At 34.6% G+C, this 25,445-nt stretch overlaps 1 protein-coding gene across 1 annotated transcript; it reads right to left on the bottom strand.

Moving 5' to 3' along the window:
- Positions 1-1,173: 1,173 nt before the first annotated feature.
- Positions 1,174-18,789, bottom strand: LOC136039443 (uncharacterized). The gene is made up of 3 exons (XM_065723197.1): positions 18,710-18,789; positions 7,403-7,725; positions 1,174-5,150 (listed from the first exon to the last, which is right to left on the bottom strand). Exons 2-3 carry the CDS (start codon positions 7,718-7,720, stop codon positions 4,413-4,415), a joined length of 1,056 nt encoding a protein of 351 aa, XP_065579269.1. The 5' UTR covers positions 7,721-7,725; positions 18,710-18,789; the 3' UTR covers positions 1,174-4,412.
- Between the last annotated feature and the right edge of the window lie 6,656 nt (positions 18,790-25,445).

Raw genomic sequence — 25,445 nt, forward strand, 5'->3', positions numbered from 1 at the left:
ACTCGAAAAGGAAAAATGATTTATTCAAACTTGTTGCGTACTTTTACAACAAGGAAGACACTTTTATAAAACAAAATTGCACCTGTATACGAAGACTTCATACTAAGAAATGTATATACAAAAATGGACGGCCGGATAAGGGCGACAATTTAACTATACATAAAATATAAACACACTTGAACTAGAATTGTGAGATCACAACACGTGAATAGTTGGATGTACGTGTTTGGCAGTTAAAAATAAATATGTTTGTGCTTTTGCTCTTCCTGAATATGGTTTACGTATATATTGCCAATAGTATTAACTGCGTAAAAAAAGTTTAAAAACCACTAAATAGATCACTGTTTAGGTAACTCTACCAAAAATTTCTGGAAAGGTCATAATTGCCAGACACATATGCAATTTTTGGGTGGGGATCCCGTTTGGGGGGCAAAAATTTCTACACTTCTAATTATTACGGTTATGGATCAAAATATTTAGCGTAAAAGGGACGTGAAATAACGGAGGTTGCGACGCACTTTATCATTGTGACTAGGCGCACAGGCAGACATTTATTTTGGATTGTGTGCAAAATTTGAACATTTGGGTAAATAAAAAATATAACATAGATAAATTAAATTAAATATATTTGAAAACATTCAGGAAATGATAAATGTTATATTTGGACGGAACATTTCAAAAGGCCTGTGTCTAAATTTCTGACGGATGTGTCTAAAAATGACATCCTACTGATGTAATAAATTTTTTTTTTTTTCAAATTTAAATGAAGATTTTTTCAATAAGATGTAACACTAAGGCTGCTCCTGATTTTTTATAAATTAAGTCAATTGTGCTAAACGTAATTACTCCGCTCTTTTAAATTGAAATTAACCAGCCAAACATGAGGTTTAGTGAAAAATAAGTTACACAAATATAGCATTTTCTATTCACAAGTGTCTCTAAAAACTAACTTTATTTTATTCCATTGGAGGGGCTTTTTACAATCTTTAGTAAAGTTTTAAGCACAAGGAATGGTATTCCAAACTATAAATCCCTGAAATCTTGACATTTTTTGTGGTTTCCTATATATATATATATATATATATATATATATATATATATATATATATATATATATATATATATATATATATATATATATATATATATATATATATATATATATATATATATATATATATATATATATATATATACATATTTTCTTACTTTTGCCTTATTTTGAAAAAGTTGGACTAAAACTGCCTTGCGTGTAAGCAAAGTTAACTTAAAGCATATTAACTAAATAAAAAGAAATTTTTGATCAATTGTAAATTAAATTCATTGCAATATTAAATGGATTTAAGTCAGGAATATAAAGTAACAATGTTATTATCTCATCAATTATTTTTATTCAGAAGATAAAGTGCAGCTTCACTCTGTTTCTAACAGTAGCGTTTCGGTACTCGATACGTAACGGCGAAATTGATGTCAATGTTTACGCCATTCTTTATTTATGCTTTTGCTGAGCGACTTTTAAGTAATGGTGTGAAATAAGTCACATTATTTTGTCGAAAATTGCGATTGCGCAGAAATCCTGCCAGAATCACCAACAAAATAAAACCTTATGCTGCTTTTATAAAAATTGAAAGCCTTTGATTTATGTTAAATATTATATTTTTCATAATATTATTTCAACAAATATTCAACAAATATTCAATTTGTTGATATTCAATTATATTCAATTTGTTGATATTGATATATTCAATTTTGTTGATATTTAAAATATTCAATTCAACAAATATTATTTACAGCTTTGTTCCCCGTTTTTTATTCATTAGAGTGGCCTGAAATTTAATTTCTTACTTAAAGTTTGTTGCTTTCTGACACCACGTTCTAGGTGCATAGATTTCAAAGTGAAGTTATTATAGTTTACTTTTTCTCGAGGTCTATTCCCCTCTGCATCCTTCCTGGTGGTGCCCATAACTATAATGGCCTTATTTCATGCAAAACATCCTATAAAGTTCAAACAGTGGAAAGATACGAAATCTATTCAGCCGAAAGGGGGGCGGGATCCTTAAATGTCTAGAATGTTGGACAATAAAAAGCTTCATAAATATTAAGTTAAAAGGGCAAAGTTTATTTTGAATAGTTGAGCATTTGACAAAAAACTACAACATGGTTATGGACGCATCCAGGATTTTTTTTCGGGGGTGGTAATATTTTTGGTGTGGGGATAGGGTTATACAAACTTTATTTTTTTATGATTCGGGCAATTCGGTGGGGGGGGGGTTCCAAATCTGGTAACCACCTGGATATGGCTTTGACGCATAGTCTGTGTTTTTACGAAGAGTCTCACTACTTGTTCAGCTAAAAATTATTTCTGAACACGGTTTGTGTAGCTAAAAATTCTTTATCTCAGAATCATCGTTACATGACTAGGGTGATACCTTAAGGGCTTTTCCTTCCTTTTTTCTTAAGAATTATATTGGTCTTTTCAATAGTTTTTTTTTCCCACAGGCTTGAACAGAATCAGCGAGTCGTTCCAACAGGTATCTGTTGCTGAATTTGAGGTTTTTGCGAGATTGAATCGCTATATTATAGTCTCTAATATCAAATTATAATAACCTAAAGCCTTGGCAATAGGGAATGAAATCATTAAGCATTTAATTGGCTATATTCTTGGTTTAATCTTCATGTGTATCCTTTGGAGCCAATAAGGTGCATGTCAAAGAGTATTCCGCCTTCTAGATTTCAAAAATAATTTTTTTGTATTATTACTGAATATGCCCTATATTTTCATTGAAAAATCGAAACATAATCCCCCTCTAGATTTAAAAAATATATTTTGCCCTCCCTCTCTGAGGTTTTCTTTTGTGCCACTGTGCGCATCGGGCCCAGTAGAATTTGCACGTACCTTACAAGTTACTTTTGGCACTATTTTTTACGTGTACTACGTATTTTTTACGTTACGTAATTTTAATTTTACTTTTTTAATTTTTATGTAACGTAATTTTTTACGTTACGTATTATTACGTTATCTACGTAATCTATTTTTACGTGCACTACGTATTTTTTACGTTACTACCAAAATTAGTTGATACACTTTGTTTTTAAATGCACGATTTTAAAAACCAATTAGTCTAAATTAAAAAAAAGGGAAGTTCATCAACGCATCAGAAATTATCCTCATGCATATTTCATTTGATTGTGTTTTTTTTAAGATTCATATTCCGTATGCTACGGGAAATTTATTTTGCATGGGATTAATTTGATGCTTCCGGATATTCTGCAAAATAGTAACCCAACAACAATATTTCGAGTGGGAGTGTACATAGATAAATCCTTAATAGGAAAAAAAAGTTTTATATGATTAATTTCTTTTGTTGTTAAATTAGACATTTTCGTGTTGTATTCTGTTTTTCGTTCGTGTTTGTAACTCATACTGTTGTTTAATTTCCTTGCTTGTTTGTTACTTATTTATTTTTTTGTGTTTATATGGCCCATGTGCTTTTGAAATACACTTATCTATCTATCTATATATTCCATATGCTACTTCAAATCAAATATATCTTGCCAAAATAAATAAAACAAAAATATCTGATTAGAGTCGGCGCTATTTCCACATAAATATCACACTATTTAAACTTGCGTTTACTATAATTAATAATTTCTGGCATCACATAAAAAAAGCACATACACACACAAATTTTTCGTAAGTCTCACACACAGCCAATACTATCTCAATACTTTACGAAAACTTAAAATTTGAATATTTTACAATATATTTTGCTTATTACACATTGAGATCTATCCTTTTTTTTATCTAACCGCAGTTTTATCACCAGAAAAAAACGCATCAGTTTAAAATGATTCCATTAAGGCCGTATCCAGGGGAGATAGAGGGTTTGACCCCCCCCCCGGAAATGTTTGCCTGACTCGTAAAAAACATAACAAAAGTGAATATAATCGAATTTTTCATGCGTTTTTTTTTATTAGCCCCTGAAAAAAACTGTTTCACCCCCCCCCCAGAAAAGAAATCCTGGATACAGTCTTAGCTTCCATTGCTACCAATAATTGAAGTTTGAAAAACTAGTTTTAGACTAGAGAGGTTTCTGAAATCTAGCCTTAATTTATTTTTCTTTTGCTACTTTTTCATCATTGAATTGAATAAAATGATACTGCTGAAGCATTGAGGCCAAATCCTTTTTTTTCTTTTAAGGAAAACAAAGATTGTGTTCCTAGAGGCACAGCTCTGCTTTACTTTTTATCTTAAATTCCTTCAAAGCCAAAAGGGACCTAGATTCATCTGGAACCTTTTTTTAACCTTATATATCAAGGCAACGATAATAAGGTCGACTTGAAGGATAGTCTGTTTCGGAAACCTCTATAGTGACTATATTTATCACAAATCTATTAGAATTTCGCTGATTTTATAAAGCGTTGAGATCAATCAAATTTTCCAAGTCAAAACCTGATTCTATCACTGGAAAAATTCTTCTCTGACTAGGATCTTCCCATTGTTGCTGCTGATGAGCCGCCGAGTAAGCATCGTGATAATGATTATAGTCTATATGGTGATAATTCTGATCATAGTCATTTTTCCAATCTACCCGATTGATCTGCTGTCCATAAACGGTTAAATCAAGGCTTGTTAGCGTATGACATGCTGAAGAATCATCACTGAGATCTCCAGAGAACAGTTCTTCTTCAACAGAAACAGGTGTCAGCTCTGTACAGCTGTAGCTACTCCTTAATATGTCCGAGTTTCTCTGACAGTAACTATTTTGGTAATTATAATCATGATGTTCGTAATATATATTGTCCCTATTTTCATGGGGAGAACTCCAATATATGTCATTACAAATTTCTGATAAGCTTGGGTTGCTAAGAGAAGGTAAATTGGTTTGATAATAGTCTATGTCTGGGTCAGTATATGATGGTCTAATATCCAAAGTTTTATTGATTTTTTTCTTCTTTACCTGTGGATATGACCTACACGTCCCCGGCTTCAAAGGCTGGGAAAGCCGTCGTTTCTTGTAAGTTCCACTCTCTAACGATTTTTCAAATTCTGGTTCTAATCTCCAAAAACCTCCTTTCCCTGGTTCATCCTTAGCTCGTGGTACTTTGACGAAGCACTTGTTCAGAGATAAATTATGGCGTATGGAATTCTGCAAGAAATAAAGAGTGGTAAGTGTTAAATATTCATTAAAAGTATGAGGGATAATAAAATGAATCTAAAAGGCCTTCTCAAATGGAAACATTGAAAATTTCTAGCAAATAGTTTACTGAAAACAACACTAGAGATCCTTAAAAACTCATTATCCATGTTTGTAATAAGCTTGCTCTCTTTGATACAGGGTCAAATGTAAATGCATAGCAGTCAGATTTGGAAAATCATAAACTGAGGTTTCCCAAGGTGTATAATGAAAATCCCACCAAAAAAAAGAAATCACAGAACAATAGCAATTACCTAGGGGAAGTTTTGGTTACTGAGGAGTCTGGCGTCAGTATCCTTGAGCTCTTTTATGAGACCCTCTTCCCATTAAGAAAAAACTAAATACCCATAAGATTCGCTTTACAGAGCCAAGAAAAAAAATTAACTTGCCATTTGACTCTGTATATTACCGAATCATATTTTACTTGGGGAATGAGGACCTAAATCTGAGCTTAATTTCATAGTTTTTCTAAACCAGTCCCTATAGAAAAAAATTTTCTGAGATTTGAGCCGCTGAACTATGCGGAGGTGAATCTTGAAAATTTTTGGCAAGAGACTAGAATAGAACAGGAAAAACATGCTTTCAGGTTGAAGATTTAAGTTGAAGCCTGATGAAAAATATAAAGATATGCATAACTTAAACAATACGTACAAGTTTGGCTCAATAATACAATCTCCCAATTTTCAAGGCCACAAAAAATTCTAAGACTTAAACTTCTGAACCACATAAGTCCAAGAATCAAAAGATTGTCACAAGAGAGCAGAACTTTGACAAAAAAAAAAAAAAAAAATGACAGAAACATGAAAAACCACATTCCCAAGATGAAGATTTTCTAGTTCTCCTGGAGGACTAAGAGTACCTTGATTACATTTTTGGATGTAGGCAGATGTTCTATATCTTCACACGTGTAGTTAAGGTTTAAAATTTGCCAGAGTCAAACATGAATATTAGTGTTGCCAGATTTTTGAGATATTATGTCTAGATTAGGGTTTGTGTGATTATTTTTGCCATTTGGGCTATTGATTTTTTCTTTAGTGATCAGATTGATTTTCGTAGATTTATACGTGCTATAAATTCATTTATACTAGTTTCAACTGTTATTAACAGTAGAAAAGGATTTTATTTCAGGGAAGAGGATGTTTACAAAAAAACCTTAGAAAACGCATCAAAAATTTGTTTTATAATCATTTTCTTACGTTTATGCGAGTCGAAAAAACGTTTTGGGAGGGGTTCGAACTCCCTAGCTCCCCTGAATACGGCCTTGAATATCGATAACATGATAGAACATCAAATTGGTTCCAATGAGATCATTACTTACAAAACTGTTTTTTTAAGATACTGTTTTTTTAAGTCAAAAACGTATATGAAAGAAGAGAGGTAAAAATACCCGTTCCAGCACTAACACAATCACTTACCGATTATAAGAGCTAAAAATGTAAAATCAGAAGAAGCAAACACGTGTGTCTCCTTTAAGTACTTGCTGTTCTAGCCGGAGAAAATCGCTAGAAAAAATTTCGCAGAGGTCCTATCCCCCGAAATAATTACACCGGAGAGACTCAAAACCCCCTCCCCTATATTTAGAATTTTTTGTATCTTTACTTTTTTTTCGGAAAAAAATAAAAAAGTAACAATCCTAGATTTTGAAAAATGCTGTTTTTGCAAAATTTCTTTTAAATGACGAACTAATATTCTTATTTTGGATACAAAACAGCATCGAAAAGAGTACCAAACACCTGATTTCAATTAGAACCACAGCAGGTTGAACTTTGCATTAATAAAATTGGGGTAGGCGTGTTTTGCAAGTTGATTTTATTAAAGCCTTCTGGTAGTAATCCTTGCATGTTTACTGATAATAGCATATAGCCCGACTTTTGAGCGGTGGCCTTTGGAACCGTGGTTTCTGAAAGCCATGACATCAAAAATTCTTCACATTATGCCCATTGTTTAGCATAATTGATGATAATGAAGAAAAACCATTATGATCTTTATTACACCCCCTCCCATCTTTACTGAAACATTTTATTTATATGTGAATATTGCCGCATCAAACTAAAATTTGTACATAAAATTATAATATAGATAACTTCGAAGACCACACTGCCTTTCCATGACAAAAGTAAAACAGTTCAATATAGGGATGAAACCTTTTTATTATAGGGATGAAACAGTTAAATTTTAAAATTGTGATAACACAGAAATCATACCTGCCAGCTAGGATCAGCCAATTTGTAATACAAGAAATTATCTTTAATCCATTTATATATAGCTGATAAAGTCATTTTATTCTTATAGGATCTCATAGCCATGCAAATGAGCGTAGCATAAGAATAAGGCGGTTTGACGTCACCGACTGTCTTGTAGTCAATCTCTTCTTCTTCCTCCTTAGGCTGGGGACTCCGTGACGGTGGTCTAGGAGAAGTTGGAGGTGTAGGCGGTGCCGATACATGTAGATTTTTTATTATGTTTAGATTTTGAAGCCATGACAGGCTAGTCAAATCAGGGTCAGCTTTGTTTATTGACATGGTACCTAAAAAATAGCCAAGTCAAAAATAGTCAAGTCAGAGTCTGGTTTGTTTAGTGACATTATACCCAGAAAAATAGCCCAGCATTTTATGCATTTTTATTATAGCGCAAGACATCCTTCAGCTAGCAATAGTATGTCAAGGGCTGAAATTATATACTGCTAAAAAAATGTAGTATTTTTTCTTCCTCTTTTGGCGGAAGGAGGCTTTGCTTAGATCATATTATATCTTGCTTTGGAGTATTCGTGATGAAAGTGGCCAGAATAATAACCTTTAGCAAACTTTCCTAAATACTTGGTTGAAAGCATACGATATTCAAACCCAAAATATTTTCCACAAAAACAAAAGAGTGAATTTTAAGTTATAATTTGCATAAATGAGCATCAAACACTGATCAAACATCGAACTTAAATTGAACAGAAATTACAATAAATGGAGGAAGAATATAAAGAAAAAAGGAACAAAAACCTTTTGTTTGTTTGGCCTTTTTTTTAAGACAAACGAAAACACGCATAAGTCGTTCGCTATTATCCGTCACTGGCAGTTCATGTGTTTTTGAATTTTGCGCAAATCGTGAATACAGATGAAGGACTCGTTTTTTTTTCTTCGGCATTTGGTTTAATTCTTCTAATTTTGGCTTTTATTGGATTTTATTCATATTTGGCTTTTATTAGATTTTTTATTGGTTTTAATGGGTTGGTTTCTTCACATTGACTCTTCGCGTTTGTGATTTTCTATACCTCCCTTTTTGGCATTTTCGTTAATTTTTTTTTTGTTTACGCTGAAGAAGAGACGCGGTTATCTTTTCAAAATATTCGTTTTGTGTTTTTTCAGTGTTTTCCTTGGCCTCAAAAGAACATTTTTGTTCGTTTCTTCTTTATATTATGGCAAGCCAATGGGGTGTAAGAAATTATCTTCATGGAGGAACAAAAGCTAAGACGAATAGGAATTAATGTAAAAGATGAAGCAAGACTTAAATTGAAGATTAATAATCGTAATAAAAGTTGGTGTTGCCCTTCGCCAAAGTCATACAAGGATGTCATTTTATGCTTTACTGAAAACTTAATAGAATTTTATTATAAAGGAAAACAGATTTTTTAACATATTCTGTTTTCAGTGAAGTGCAAATAACAATTCAGTCTCCTGGACTTCAGGGGTTGGTAGCATCCCCTTCAACTTTCCATCAACTTTGATAATTGTTAATCACTTTAAGTTTGAACTCACTGTACATTACAATTACTGTTCAATTACACTTTAGTCATTTCTTTATTTATAGTAATATCCTATCTTTCAAGTTTACATATCACGACAGCGTTGTGTTTGATAACGTTGTGTTTGTTTTACGCTGTAAATTTGTTCTTTACTAATCGTGAAAATCGCCTTAACAAAATAAAAATTGTTATCCGTTTACATTTTAATTGTCACTGTATTTGCGTATATTAACAATAGTGCTGCCGTCTAGTGATTTAATAGCAGTCAGATAACGTTAATGAGCAGAAAAAGGATGGTACTTGCAGCAGCGTTGCCAACGCAACACAATTTTACCGTTTTGGTACAATTTAGAGGTATTCGCATAATAATGTACATTTGAATTTTTTTGGCACAATGCGAATTTACCAGTGCACTTTGGTTTTACATGCTCCCCTCTGACTAAGGTATCTGTTTATGTTTTTTTTTTTTCATCTAAAATCTTCAACAACAGTTCATCGTAAGCTTCCATTTTCATTATGCTGGTTAATTTTTCATATTTTGGCTTATAATAAGCTATTGCACTACTACTGTCGCTATATGCCAGAATGTAACTATCGAAGTATTCTTCAGTTTCCAAAAAAATTTGGTCTGAATAGTTGACTTTCCTAGAGGAAGAACGTGGGGCTTCGACCTGTGATTGTTCAGGAAAAGGCCTTCAGAAACGAGAGTTGTAGATCAAAAGATAATAAATACGTATTCCATGCTAAACGGTAATTTACACTAAAGTTGGTATCCACTTAAGGTTTAATTACATCGGAACATATTTATTGTCCAGCAAAATACAGTAAATAGTGAATGTTTTTCACGATGGCCGGACAAATTGTAGTTTTTTTTTATTACATGCTTTTATATTCAGCTTCTAGAAAAAACAGCCCAGAATCAATTGGAAACAAATTATTGTAAAAATCAAAGCCATTGTAGAAAAGAATATTGGGTATATACTGTGATTTATTTTGAGAAGCTCATATTACAATTTGGGTCCTATGTTTGCAATCAGCAATTTAAACAAATTATGAGTACCATCTTTAACGGAAATTAACCGCCAAGTGTGAAACATGTACACATTGCCTTTTGGCAAACGACGCCTTTCTGATCCCTTCAAGCCACTCCCTGAATGATCTCTGAAGGATCATAGGCAAAAAGGAATACAACGTGTCAACATATCTGAAGTGAGGGAAGTTGCGGAGGATGAGTCCCGGATCATTTCAACTATATACACCCCTAAACATGAGTACAATGCTGTTGTCGACGAAGTATAACATGCTCACTCTTATACAAGAATTTACCTATGAAGTTTGTCTATGAAGTATTTATCTATGAAGGGAAGCCCCACCCAGGGAACACTAGGTGGCGGCTATAATCACAATCTTTGCACTATCTTTGTCATTATTTACTTAAAAAACCTTTAGATCCCAACTTTACGGAAACCATATCACACCCGTGCTCATTAAGATTATCGTAATTAACTTTCGTAATTTTTAATGTTCAAGAGCCAATTGCAATTGTTGAATCGCGTTAAACAGCGCTTATTACCTATTAAGTTAATTATTGGATTATTGCACGTCATAGCTAAATAAGCTGCAACTTATTCTTTTATGTATAGAGAAATATTGGTGTATTAATCAATCAGGATAAATTAGATATCCTCTTGTTAGAATCTTTCTTAAAAGGCGCTATGGAGCTGCAAGATTTCTAATTTTTATGGGTTTTCTTATCATTTCAACTATAATTTTTAGTACAATGGGAACACCATTGGCTTATAGAGAAGGAATCTAGATCGTTAGACTTTCAGCATTTTTCCTACTTTCAAATTAATCTTGTAACATTAAATTTGCTGTTCAAGAAACAATCAATAGAGCACAATAATTACTCTAATTACATAAGTAATAGTAAAGGATTACAATAAACTATACTGAACGAAACTATACTGATGCTGAATAAACTATACTAAAACTATGCTTAAATCGATTTCTCCCCTCATTTCCTCCCCTCAAGGGCAAATTTGGAACACTTGTGCAAGGGGGATTCGGGTAGATTTTTGTGTGTAATTGAGCTGATTTTTGGTATAAAAAATTATTTATATTTTCCCTGAGATTTGACCTTTTTTCCCGTATCTTTTCTCCACTAGAGGCAATGTTGGAAAGGCCGTATAGCCAACAGGGTTTTGAGCTGGGACAATCATGTGATGATTTAAGGCCATTGCTTAAATATTCCTTAACAATCACGAGTTGAAAGAGACTCAATATTTCAAAAAAAAGCTGTGGATGATGTGGAGTTTTTGGGGCCAAGGGTTTGCAATCCACACCAAAATTGATTTTGGTGTGGTACAATACTGATACAATATTGTACAATAATGATACAATACTGATTTAGATAAGACATAAATAATAGTCCATGGTTCACCAAGCCGCTATTTTATGCAATTTACCCAAGTTTCCTAGTTACCATAGCTGCGAATATAACACTCTCGTAAAATGTGTGGCTCGTTTCAGCGATGTTTAAAAAAAACGGCAAACTTTAGTAACTTTAGTTTTATCATTTTTCAACGTTAAATCGCAGATTGACATTACCGCATAACATATAGTAAAATAAAATAATAGTAAAACAACAAAGTTAATAAGGTATTAGAAAATATTCCTTTATTTATTCCAAGACTGAAAAACAACACAATAGCAGAAATGTAATTATGAAAGCTTGGGACACAGTATGTGAAGAGGTAGAACTGAAAAGCAGAAAACAGACGACTACCCCAATATGACGGCTAGAACTACCGGTATAAAATCCTGTGAAGTGTACAGACAGACGATATTTTAAGGTAGTTTTATTTGAACAGATTTAAAAACAAATTTACTGATTTGGTCAGAAGTTGTCACAAAAATATTTAGTGGAAATTTCAGAGTATTTTCTTGTGGGACACACTATTTTTCCTTAAAATTCAAGAACGACGGCAAAAGAAATTGTAGCTGTCTGGACCATGAGTAACATGCTCGCTTTCAACTAAAATGCATGCATCACGCCTCTGTTTTAAAGGGTTAGGTGCATGATTTGGGACCCTTACCCTTGATGGGGCCGCAAAGACTATATCAACCACAGACGCTTAATCGGGCCTTTCAATTGCCTTGACTAAAAACGCAACCTTGAAGTTTCGACCTGGTGCCAGCCAAGGCTGCACGCTCCTTGGGGCCGGAAAAGATGTCTCGCTACCTCCGCTCCGTGTTGGCCATCAAAGGGGACTCTATAGCTTTTAATTTAGAGTTGAATGATCCCTCCTCTCTAATTTTTAAGACCCTCTATTCTATATGATGGCACATGGGGAAAAAGTATAAGGCCAATGCACTGTTCTTCCAGTGGCGTCAATTAATGAAAATTTAGGGGCTGGGAATGTATTTTTTCATAATTTGGGAGGACAATTAGGCTGTTTTTTTGTATTTTTTCAATGAAAATACCCGAGGAAAAGGTTTTTTTTTCAAAATCTAGGGGGGTCAAAAGTCTAGGGAACACATACCCCCCTTCTCCCCGTTGCTACCAGTGCACTCTTTGCTAAGTCTACGCTTTTACTTTGACTGAAAAATTATATTTTTGTTATACAGAGAAAGTACAAACTCAAACCTTAACAGATGGGCCACTTCTAAAAATGCAAAAAAAATTACTAATAGCACACAACTGTAGGAGTGAATTCAAAGAGTAAAAAAGGGCTATAAAAATTAAGGGACATCCTTTTGTCTAAACCATTAAGTTTTGTAAGAGTTTTAAACTGCGCTCTCCCACAAGTATATTTTTTTTATTACGCTGAAGATCTTTCGGAAAGAAAATAGTTCATTTACCCTCAGTCATAAAATCAGAAGTATTCATATTCTAAACCTTCTTATTCTAAGCCCCCAAAAATTAACAGAAAGGGATTAAAGTCAAGAAATCAGAGAAAATAAAAACAGCTTAGGTTTCTCCTTTCGTTAATGAATATAACGGATCTTACTTGTACCGCAGACTATATAACCGGTAAGAACACAGCTAATCTTCAAGACTGTATCAAAGCTACGTTACGGGGGCATAAACCCTCCTCCCTGAAAATTTTTTATTCTTAAAATTGTAGTAAAACTACATATAAACATATTTTTGATGTGTTTTAAAGTTTTGCCCCCCCCCGATCAAAATCTTGGATGTGCTCTTGCTGATCTTATTGTGCGATTCGATTCATGCAAAAAACTTATTCACCTCATGTTGGGAATGGGATCAAGTAATTGTATTCCGAATGTTCTAAATTAATATTCATCAATTCATAAGCAAAATATTATAAAAAAAGCTATCACGAAAACTCAAAACTTTTCTATCCCATGTCTTAAATCGAGTATCAAATAAAAGTACTAAACTTTCAGGAGAAGAGGAATATTCTCAAGGGGGAAAAACTGTCGGCGGTAGTCCTAATGCTAAAGATTGTCATTCTGAACTTTCACAAAAAAGTATCGTCTATAAAAAAAAAGTTACCCTACGGATTAATGATACATTACATTTAGAATTCCATTTTTGGCGCTAAATAGACTACAGGTGGGTAGATTACTAATCTTGTTACCCTTTCAAGAGCTGTCATAAAAAAAAACTTTAAGCTCTTCAGCCCCCGTCGGAAATAGGAAGTCGGAAGTAAGCAAATTCTGAATGTTCTCTTGCCTGATGTGACTGTAATCAAGCAGCGGCTGCTTCAGCGTCCGTTGACAGACGTCTGGCGCAGGTGAGTTGGGTAAATTACTAATGTATGAATGATGCGGGACAAAAGCCCGCACGCGACGCGTTCTTTCATTTTTCCTGTTTGAAGCACGTGGGTTTGAATTAGATTAAATCAGGAGTTCAACGGATGAGAAAATTCTTGCTTTACCTGGGAAAAGGTGATCTTCTTTGCCAGGGGTATCTAGCTTAATCTTTTAGAGTGCCTATTATTGTTCGCAAAATACCGATGACTGAGCATAGGACGGTTTTGCGCAAAAAAAATAAAATAAATAAACACAAATTCAAAAATCACCAAATATAGATTATATTCAACTAATCACAGACACAAACCTGCACACTATTTTGAAGATGTTAATTTCTTTGGTAAAATTCAAGAAACGATACTTATTGATATCTTGGAAAGTGGTTAGATTAGGAAAATGAAACTTTAAGGGATGGATCTATAGACTATGGGCAGGTATGTCCAAATGTCCTATGTAGGTATTTTGAAATACATACCTCCGCTCTCTAAATCTTTATTAACCCTTAAAAATCTTTGTTTAATGAAAGGGAAACCTTAAAATATAAATTTTCTGCTTAAATGAAGTATAATTAAAGTATCTTCAGCTTCACAACTTTGCTCATTCCCAATTTAAGAGGTTTCAGAGATCTGCAAATACATTTTCTAAATTTAGAAAAGAAACACTGATATGGCTTAAAATTTTTCTCAAACCACGGGAATTGCATTTTCAAAATCAAAATTAAAGAAAATGAAACTGAAATCTGAATTTAATGTACAATATTTTTTTTTGTCAAAATTCCAATAGGCTATAGACCTGTCAAGTAGGGACATTTCTAAGACATAGAAATCAGAAGAGGGTTAACATAGTGGCTTGGCAATACCTTCAACAGTATTTTCTTTTGGCCCTATTGGCCCCGGATTCATTGCCACGGGTTTTATATTCCTAACCTAACCATTTTCCAAGATAGCAAAAAGTAGCTTGTCTACAATTTAACCATTTTTTCCCAAAAATTTGATATTGGCCAAACAAATTAGCGGTTGTTCTCTATTCCTAAATGATTCCTAACGAATTGGACCTTTGGTGAACTCACTGGCTAACGCTCGTCCAATCCATCACAAAATTCGCCTTGGCCTCCTCCCAAGAAAACCCCAAATATTTTTGGGATTGTAATCAAATCTGAGTATAGCCTGAGACGTCCAATCGGGTTCCTTTTGAGAGCCTGACTTTTGGCTCTTCGAGCCAAGCATGAGATCCAGTTTGGCTTGAGCTCGTACACCATATGTTATCAAACCCAACACCATTCTCGTACAAATGAAACCGTGGCATATACCGCAATTCGATTCATAAAATATGTCACAGGTATCTACAATTTTTTTTTTCCTTACTTGGGAAGTATTCAAAATAAAAAGAATGATTTCTTAGAAAAGAAAAAATTATTTTTGTTAATAAACAGTTAAACATTGTTAAGTACAGTTCTATCTCTATAGATCTTGGCCGTGAATAAAATCTGCGATAGTCAGCTGCTCTAGAATTTCGTTTAACCTACTGTTAGTCCATAGTAGAATAACTCTTCGAGCCAAGTATGAGATCATACTTTTGGCTCTTCGAGCCAAGTATGAGATCCAGTTTGGCTTGAGCTCGTAGACCACATTTTATTAAATCCAGCATCATTCTCGTATAAAAGATACCGTTGCCTTTACCACAATTCGATTCATAAAATATGTCACAGGCATCTACAGATTTTTTCCTTACTTGGGAAGTATTCAAAATAAAAGGAATGATTTCTATGAAAAAAAAAAACTTATCTTTTCGGTAATAAAATGAAGCAAGTCAGGTACAGTGCTATCTCTATAGATATTGGCCGTGAATAAAATCTGCGATAGTCAGCTGCTCTAGAATTTTGTTTAACCTACTGTTAGTCCATAGTAGAATAACGAAAAGGCAACAATTGCTAATATTTAATAGAGCTACTGGAATTGTATCAGATAATTTGCTAAAAATTATTGACTTCAAATAAATTTCTTTGAGAAGTCATGCAAACGACCATGTAAAACTTAGTAGATTTTGAGCTTCAGATCTACTAGGTGTTGAATAAGCCCCAATGCCATTGCACATATTGTTTTTAGTTCGGTAACGATTTTTAAGGTTTAAAACCCAGCGTTGAAAGAGTTTATATAATTTCATGGCTGTGGGCAAAGAAGTGATCAAGGAATAAGAACCCACTTAAAAAATTAATATTTCAAATGCGTTCTCCAACCCTTTGAGAAGCCTCCACAGAAATAGCCTTAAATTCCCAGTAGACTTGGGGCAATAAATATCTGACATTTGACGATAAGTATGGATCTATACCCGAAAAAAATCTGGAGACAATCCTGAGAGGCCCCACAATCGTTTAGCCTCGACTAACCCATCAAGAGCCCTTTAAGAAAATTATTATGGGTATATGGTTTCAGTACTGAATTTTAAGTTTAAAATTGTCTTTCAATAACTTCTAGATCCATTTCTTTTTATTTGGTCGCTTTTGATGGTTTTATATTATAGCAGGTAGTAGGGGAGATGGGTTGTAAGGAGATGAGGTGACAGGGACGAAAGATGGTGGGGTGGCTGGGAAGTATTGGGCTGTGTTATGGGTGTGATATGGATATGATATTACTAAAAGAGTATTAATTGTTAATTCGTTCCTTGTTTTTTTTTATTATTTTTCTTCTTCCGTTATTATTATTTATTGTTGTATGAGAGTTGAAGAAAATGGCTAGTATGTTATACTGCACGCTAGTAAAAGCGTTAGATTAGTTTATAAGTATAGTGTCTGCAAAAAAACCAATTTTTTTTCTGCTTTTGAATAAAGAAACCTTAACCAGGCACTCCACCATATTTCACTATTCATCACTATCGCCTTGACAGTGTTAGGCTAAAAGACAGTTTCAGGCTATATAGTGATAGCTGAATCGCTAGCCCAACATTTGAATGATCATGTTAGGAAAATAACATTTGGATATATTCATACTTGCATAATGTTACTTCATAGATAATCATTTATCAATTTGTAAATTAATCCTTTATTTTCATTTAAGAGAAATACTTTATTTAACGTGAGTGGGTGGTATTGCTGGAACCACGAACTAATTCCATTAATATGTAAATAGCTCTTTTCCCCATTCCTTGACAACCAAGTATTTAAAGGGACTTTAATGTATAAGTTTCTTGTTACTTTTATATAAAGCACCCTTTCAACTAAAAACAAAAGCTCAAGTTCTTGCTTGCATTTCTTTCCAGAACCGTAAAGAAGGTTTGAATAATCAATGCTTAATTTAATTGTTTTCAGTGCTAATTCCATTACATTCTTGGCCATGGGTTGATTTAAGACGCGATATTATCTTCGATATTTGGGCGAAGGGAACTGCTAATTTACTTTTTAAAGGTTGGTTTAATTAGGGAAAACAGTCTATGCTCTGTTATTTTCATTGATTTCAATTGCCAAAATATTAAAATAGTTATGCGAGTAAGTAAAAGTAGCCGATTCTCGGTAAATGAGAATTAACATTTAATGAATACTAAAAAACGAAAAGAAAGAGATAGCCTATGTGTGTTGGCTATATATTTTTGACAAAATATTGGAAGTTTGTTAGGGTGGTAGTTGTTGATGTGTTTAAACATCAGGATCTTCTACAAATAGTTACTGCCAAATGTTTATGTACGGCAAGCGCACACGGTAGGCAGGCAACCCTAAAATTCCCAGGAGAAAATATGTTTCCCATATAGTTTTTCCAAAGTATCTTACCATACAATACAAACTCCATTTCATGTTTGTCTTACGGTATTTGAGGTCTATTAGAGTATTTGAATTTATAAGTAGCCGTAACTGCACTCAGGGAGGATGGAGGGGGGGGTATTTTGCTCTCTCTTGAGATATATTACCAGTTAAACCCTCAAAACATTAAAATGGTGATATGCAAATGCATTTTGTTTCGTATTATGAACATATCTCCAGGAGTAATTGTTTGACTTTCCCTCTTAACCCCCAAATCCTATACATATATGCTAATAATATTACCACTTTTCTTACTGAAAATAGGCATAAATGACAGTCACCTATGTTTTTCAAAGGGCTAAGGATGAGGGCAACCCAAACAAATCTCTTATGGTGTTAGACAGGAATTTTTTTCTTTGCCAGAAAAGAAATATTGTTCTCCAAACGGTTAAAAAAATTGTCATTTGCTCTCTCTGATTAGGAAAGGATATGAAGAACCCTACCCTACTTTGTGGGCATCCTTGCTGCTGTTCAAGGCATGAAACATAAATCCAAAAAATTGTGTAGCTTTGCCTCAGAAACGTCAGAGTCCATAAACCATACTTATATATAAGAAAATCCCTCCTCACTGGGAAGAATGTGAGAAAATATCTATAGAATTATCAACGAAACAACTAGGGTATCCTGCCATTAAAAACATGTCTACTAAGATATTAGCTTAAAGAACACAGGGGCACTAATTTACAGATAGCAAAGAAAGTGGAAAGGGACTAAGACTTTTCTTCAACTTTTTTAATGAAGAAGCTAAAAGTATATTTTTCAAGATCTAAGGGACGAATTTTTTTTATGAAAATACCAAAAAGATTGTATCCCAAAACCTAGAGGGCGCCTTTTCCATGAAAATAATGAAAAAGGTGATTCTCAAAATCCCAATCGGCATTCCTGTCAGAACATACGGCTACAAATTATATCGTGAGTCCAACTAATAGATGACGATACCAAAATGCTGATCGCCAAGGTGACATCTTGAAATACATTTTTAAGGTTTAGGGAGGGGGAACTAAAAGACCCTTGCTTACTGTGAAATCTCGGGATAATTATGGCGTTTCCAGTAAGTTCTTAAATTTTACTAATTTTTTGTTTGAAATTGTACTACCTCAAGATAAATTTCTGCACTATATGCCCTGACACAACGGTATACAGGTTTCATAGACATAACTAAAAGCAGTTTTAGCGTCACTAAATGGGATTTTAGTTTGAACTTACCCTGGAAATAATTCAAGGACCCGTGATTATATCCGTTCTACTCTTTGCTATTCACTAAGATTGTTACGCCTGGAAATTCCTCATCTAAATTAACTTGCGCTCTCCCGAGAACTTTCTCAACAAATTCAGATAGATGATGACTACTAGCCAATCATAAACAAGAAAAGTGTCCCGTGGGCGGTGACAAAATATCCTGGAGAATTGGAGATGAAAATTAGAGGAAATATTTATCTATGGAGGAGACTTTTCATTACTTTACAATGACTTAATAATTTTGTGATCTTCGTGATGGTGCCCTGTTCTTATAAATTCAATAAATTTTCTAGTTTATTAATGGGAAATATGACGTAAATATTATATCGTCAAGGTAAGAGTAGCAAATGTAAAAGACAGTGGCGTAAATTCGAGATTTTTTTTTTGGAGGGGGGGGGGGGGTAATTATACATTTCATCAAAATCTAAAGCGGGACAATTTTTGTTTTTCAGCTGTTTCAATGGAAACGCCGAAAAAAGTATTTTTCATTGAAAAAAATAGTTTATTTTCAAAATAGGGTCAAAAATTCTAAGAGGTAAATGCCCCACCCTCAATTAATCCCCCTTTTCAGGTAACCAAGGCCATATCCAGTGGAAGGGGTTATGGGGTTTGACCCCCTTCTCTTCCCCCAAAATTTTTGTCCGACTAAGTAAAAACGTCAAAAAATTCATAAAAACTACTTTTTAATGCGTTCTTTAAAGTTTTTATTTGTAATCCCCCCCGAAAAAAAAACCTGGATGCGGCCTTGTAGGAAACTTTAAATTTTGGTAGAGAGTATTTAAGCAAATCAATCTATCCACGGCTGAGTCGAGACATTGTTTCGGGCTCGGAGTTGTAAAATAATAGGATCAGGGTTATCTAGAGTTGAGATTGGACTCCAGATGCGAGTTTCTTCGTTGTGGTTTTACCTGTTTCAATTGTTTTGATTTTTTCCATTTTAGCAATAGGAATACCAGTAACGGCAGTACGTTTTTTCAATAGCTTAGGGTATTGAAAGCAAAGAGCTGGAGGTAAAGTTATACCGACCCTTTCAAGCAAATTTGTTTTTTGATTTGATACTATAGCCCAGGAGTTTCTGAAACTTCTATTACTGCCAATACCTCTTAATTCTAATTATATTTCGCAGTAACTCCCATTAATTATCAAATAGCCAATATTTATTTACTATTTTGAAGATTTCCCCCTCCCGAACAAATTGGGAGGTATCCAGGAAATAACAACCCATTCATCCACGACCCTTATATCTTAGTATAAAAAAGAGAACCCTACGAAATTTTTTATATGGGAGGTGAACGGGACATAAAATTATGCTTTCATTAGAGAAATAATGAAAAAAATTCTTACCATTAACGTGCTATACCTTCTATTACAATTCAAATTGATCGAATACTTCCTGAATACTTCAAGTAGAGGCACCATTTGGGGGGGTCAGGGGTGGGCAAATCCCACCCCAGATTTTCCAGGGGGGCCAAGCTTCCACCACAAAGGGCCCTTTGCCGGCCATAATAATCCATTATGTCAAACATAATCCATTCTGTCCAATTGAATTTAAATTATTGCACGCCTATTGACCAAAGAGCGTAATTACTTGACAACCCTTGGGGTAATTACGCTATTTGCTATTAATCATTGAAAACTTTGAAAGTAGGTTAGATACATAATAAAATTCTCGAGTTCTGTCAAATGCCCATTTCCTAGATGATTACGCGATACAAAGTGATTCGGGGGGGGGGGGCAAGATGGAGATCATGTCCACCCCAAGATTTGGCCCAAATGGCACCTCTGATTTCAAGCCCTCTTTTCTTCCCGGGGGAAGCCTACCACCCCACCCTGTGTACACTATATAAATTTCATGTTTAATCTATACAAGCTGTAAATTATCTAAGTTGATCATTGTTTAAATGTAAGGTATATTATTTGGAAAAGGAAGCATGTTTGATCCAAGGTGTCATGAATGGATTAGGGTATTAAAAGTTGCGGTTCTGGTGTCCGGGTCAAAATGCTGATTAGTCCCCCCCCCCTGTCTCCCAAAAAACGTCAGGCTAAATTTTACCAAAGTTTTCATTTATTAATACAATTTTTCATTTGTTTAAATCCGACTGTTCTTACTTCACATTGGAAAAGACGTGGAAAGATGAAAATTTCATATTTAATTTGCTTATTTAATTTGCTTTATGATCATAGATGTTAGATAATTTATTTTAAATTTGCGTGCCTAAAATTTCTACACTCGGGACATAAGCCTCCACTGCCTACAACCAACTCTGGGTATTAAGGTGAATTTTTCAGGAAATATCAAGGGGAATGTTAAACAAAATCAAAAGATACTACATGCATGATGGTTGTCAAAAGAGCGTATCAGCAATACATAAGGAACGGCTGAAAGTATTAAGTTGAAACTTTCAGAACATGTCGAAACTTTCAGGGCATGAGGGATCAGAGGACAACCAGCACAACCTAAACTCTTGCTTGTTTAGATCCCCCTCGATGCTGAAGGATATTTGAAAAAAAATCATTTTGTTCAATATAGTGAAAAGGTCTAATAACTATGCCTCCGGGGATGCCATGCCCCCAACAAACCCCGGGGCAAGGAACGTAAATTATTCTATTTGCTTATTGTTTACATAGAGGATTTATCATTGAAAAAGGGGTAATGTTTGATTTTGCGTGTGTCCAAAAAAGCTAAGGGTATTAAGATGAAAGTTCAGTGAATGATGAGGGAGATGTTAAACTAAATCAAAAGACACTACGTGGTTCCCGGCTATCAATAGCATGTATCTGTAATGTCTTAGAAACAGCTAAGGGTATTAACTTGAAATTTTCAGGACCACTGCTACTACTACTATTGCAGCTGCAAATACAACTAGTTGTGACTGTGACTTCTTAAGACTGCGACTGCTTGTGATTATTTTCAGGCAATGTTGAGGGGGATACTGAACAAAACCAAAACACACTATGTGCTTAATGGTTGTCAAAAGGGCGCTTCAGCAGTATCTCAGGAAGAGCTGAGGGTATTAAGTTAATATTTTCAGGTTATGTTGAAAAGAGCTTGAAGGGCAAAGGACCCCCTTGTTCTTTTTAAATACCCTGTCACCACTGATCAAAACTCTAAAATAACCAATTTATTTAAAATAGTCAGGGGTCTAACAACTTTGCCTCCGGGGCTCCCACGTCCCACTCAGCCCCCGGGGGAAAGGGTTATAAATTATGAAACTTGTCCATTGTTTGCATACAGGATTTCTTATTGGTAAGGGAAGAAACGTTTTATCCCGGGTGTGTCCGAAAAGGCTAAAGGTATTAAGGTGAAACCTTTGGGAATGTTGAAGGGGATATTAAACCAAATTAAAAGATTCTACAGGCCGAGCTATTAAAAGGATACATCTGCAATATCTTAAGAACGGCCAATGGTATTAGCTTAAAACTATCAGGGCCACCATTATAACTACTATCTTGACTGAAACTGCAACTGCTTGCGACTACAACTATGACTACTAACCATTACCCACAAATGTGACTACTTGCGACTACGACTACTGGTGACTGGAAGTGCGACTACTCGTGATTGTGACTATTCGTGACGCCTACTGTGACTAACTGCGACTGCAATTGCAACTGCTTGCGACTGTGAATGTGAAAACTTGCATCTGAGACAATGACTGCTTGCGACTTCGACTACTTGCGGCTTAACTACTTGCGACTGCGACTACTAGCACCTGCAACTACTTGTGTCAATGACTACAACTAAGGCCACTTGCGCTTGCGACTGTGACTACTAACGACTGGGATACCTTGAGACCGTGACTACTTGCGACTTAATATGACTACGAATGCATGTGACTGCGACAACTTATGACCACAACTGCTACTAATTGTGACTGCGACCGTCAACTGGTACTGCGACTAATTGCAGTTAAGACTAAAACTATTTGCAACAGCTAGCGTGATAACTAACGACTGCGAATGCGACAACTCGTGACTACAACTACTACTACTTGCGACTTTGACTACTACCACTGATACTAGGGCGGGATTTAAAATGTCGACGCTCCTGTGCCTAAGCGTTTTTGTCACTCTGTTTTAGCAAGATTTTCGGGGAGGTCTCGAAAATTCGGGAATAGTGGGATAGTGGAAGCACTGAACAGAACGCAATTGATGAGCCAAAAGTAATGAAAGAGAGAGGTGATACTAAACTCTCAGTTGCCATTTTTGGGAGATATCTGATAGTTTATAAGGGTCGACGGGATTCCCATGTTGCTTTAAAATAGCTTTTCTGTGAATAGGATGCAAGGTGACGGAGTGCACCTGGCACTTTGACGATAAATAACATTGGTCCAGTTTTGTTGGTAAAAAATAGATCACTGACAATTTATTGCGCCCCCTGGAATTGTGCGCCCCTAGGCCCGGGCTTAGTGGGCCTATCCTGGTTTGACGACTGCAAATACTACTGTAGCTTCTACTACTACAACTAGAACTATTGAACTAAAGCATTCTACTCGTCCAAATGGCATAGAACATGCAGGTTGCCTAAAAGGCTTATGTGCAATATTGGCCATGGTTACTAAGTTGAAAATTTCGGGATTGCTGAGTGTAATGTTTACCTAGATCAGAAGGCAATAGGCGCATCCAATTTGTCAAAAGGGCAAATCTGTATTGATCTCAGGAGTGGCTGCCGATATTAAACTGAAACTTTTAGGGAATGCTAAGAAGGATATTAAACAAGACCATGAGAAACTATATCCATCTGTGTTGTCAAAACGACAGATTTTCAATTTTAACGGTCGGGGAACGGTAACAATTTGAAACATTCAGAGAATGTTGACGAGGATAATGAACTTGAACAGGGTATATGCATCCCAGCTGTCGATGCATGTAACTGCAATATCTCAGGAGCAGCTAAGATGATAAAGTTGAAACTTTCAGGAAACGTCGACTGGGATCTTAAGATAAATCAAAAGACACTATAAGTATCCTTGTTGTGAACATGGTATGTCTCCAATATCTCAGGAATAGTTATTAAACAGGAACAGAGTATTAAAATTAAAATTTTCTGAGAATATAGAACTTAATCGAAATACAAATGCATCCACCCCAGTTATCAAAAGGGCGTATATATAACATATCAGGATCGGCCAGTTGAAACTTTCAAAGATATTGAACAAAATAAAATGATACTATGTTCATCCAGCTTGCTAAAATGGTGGGTGCAATATCTCAGGAACAGTAAAGGGTATTAAATTGAAATGTTCAGGGAATGTTGAAGGAGATGCTGAAATAAATCAAAAGGTAATATTTAGATCCACATTGCCGAAAGGACGTATGCAAAATTTCTGAAAAACGGCCAGGATCTTAAGCCTGAACTTCCAGGGAATGTTGAGAGGGATATTGAACCCACACAGAAGACATTATCTGCATCCAGATTGTCGGATTAATGTTTTTCAATACCAAACCTAACAATGACTCACGCCAAGGTCACAAACAAAAGGGTTTAAAGAGTCAAAAATAAAGAGAGCTGAGTGACGTCTCTGGAACATAATCACTCTCCTATTTTAGTTTCATTCATGTGTAATAGCTTGAGCATTTTCCCAGGAGGATTCCTTCGAGTATATTATCTGTAAATTGCTGCTGAATCAAAATTTTAGGTCAAGAACAGCTCCAAGCCTTGGTTTCAATTTTAACAAAATTCATACAATAAATATATTGAACACAATCAAAGCCAATGTTCAAGTCATCGTACGCAACTTAAGAATTTAGATTCGAATCAGTATATTAATTTCTAAGTCAAAGATCTGAAACGCTGGAGAAACACTCCTTATATTAACCAGTGATAAAATTTTGTCAATAAAAAGTGAACAGAAACTAATTTCGAAAAACTTTCCAAAACAGTAGTTTTTCAAAGAAAAGCAAAGAGCCATATTAAAAAACTTAAAATCAGCAAAAATAAAGTCCTTTTCAAACTGAAAAGGACTTCAAATAACTATAAAAGAATAAATGAAACCCAAAAGGAACAGAAATTAAAATAAATAATAATATCAAACATAAAGACAATAGATACTGGTACAGATGATTCAAGTCAGACTTAAAACGAACAAAAATACTTCGAAGGTAAATTTGGCTACCCCCCTTCCCCTAACAGTAGAAGTTCTAAAGTGTGATGTTCCCTTTGCTTTTTATTGAAAACAAAATACGCTTAAAAAGACATGTCTATTGATAGCTTTAGAAAATAAAATTAAATAAAATCTTTAACGGATTTCTATGAATCAATATAACTGTATATTACATATCCAGTTTATTTTCATTAGTTCTTTCCAGTCATCTTGAATACCATAGTGATTTATGTTTTATTTTTCGCTTATGTTTTGAAAAATTATAGCACACTATTCAAAATGCATATAGTTATCAATAACACGCAAATGACCAGTAGGCTTTAGAACTTTTAAGTAAGACACAGGTCGGACTCTGATATTGGAAATGAATTCACCCTCACGGACTCAGATCCCATGTAGTCACTTAGCTCTCCTTCTTGAAAAATAAATTATCTTACCCTCTATAACGGCGTTGGATGAACACTAAAAAGTATTGTAATTTAATGTTTGGTTTCATAAACTTTGACATGCAACATTTTACAGTGAACCTTCTGTCTTTGAGGAGGGAGGGTATACACGACTTTCTAAGAAATTAGTGCTTCTAAGGGCCTTAGAACTGT

The sequence above is a fragment of the Artemia franciscana genome, chromosome 19 (genome assembly GCF_032884065.1).
Source record: "Artemia franciscana chromosome 19, ASM3288406v1, whole genome shotgun sequence".
Taxonomy (NCBI): Eukaryota; Metazoa; Arthropoda; class Branchiopoda; order Anostraca; family Artemiidae; genus Artemia; species Artemia franciscana.

Bases quoted from the DNA above. Each gene is read 5' to 3' on its own strand.
- LOC136039443 (XM_065723197.1), bottom strand. From the start codon at position 7,720: ATGTCAATAAACAAAGCTGACCCTGATTTGACTAGCCTGTCATGGCTT. The intron at 5,151-7,402 runs GTATGATTTCTG...TATTTCTTGCAG, and splicing joins TGGCTGATCCTAGCTGGCAG to AATTCCATACGCCATAATTT.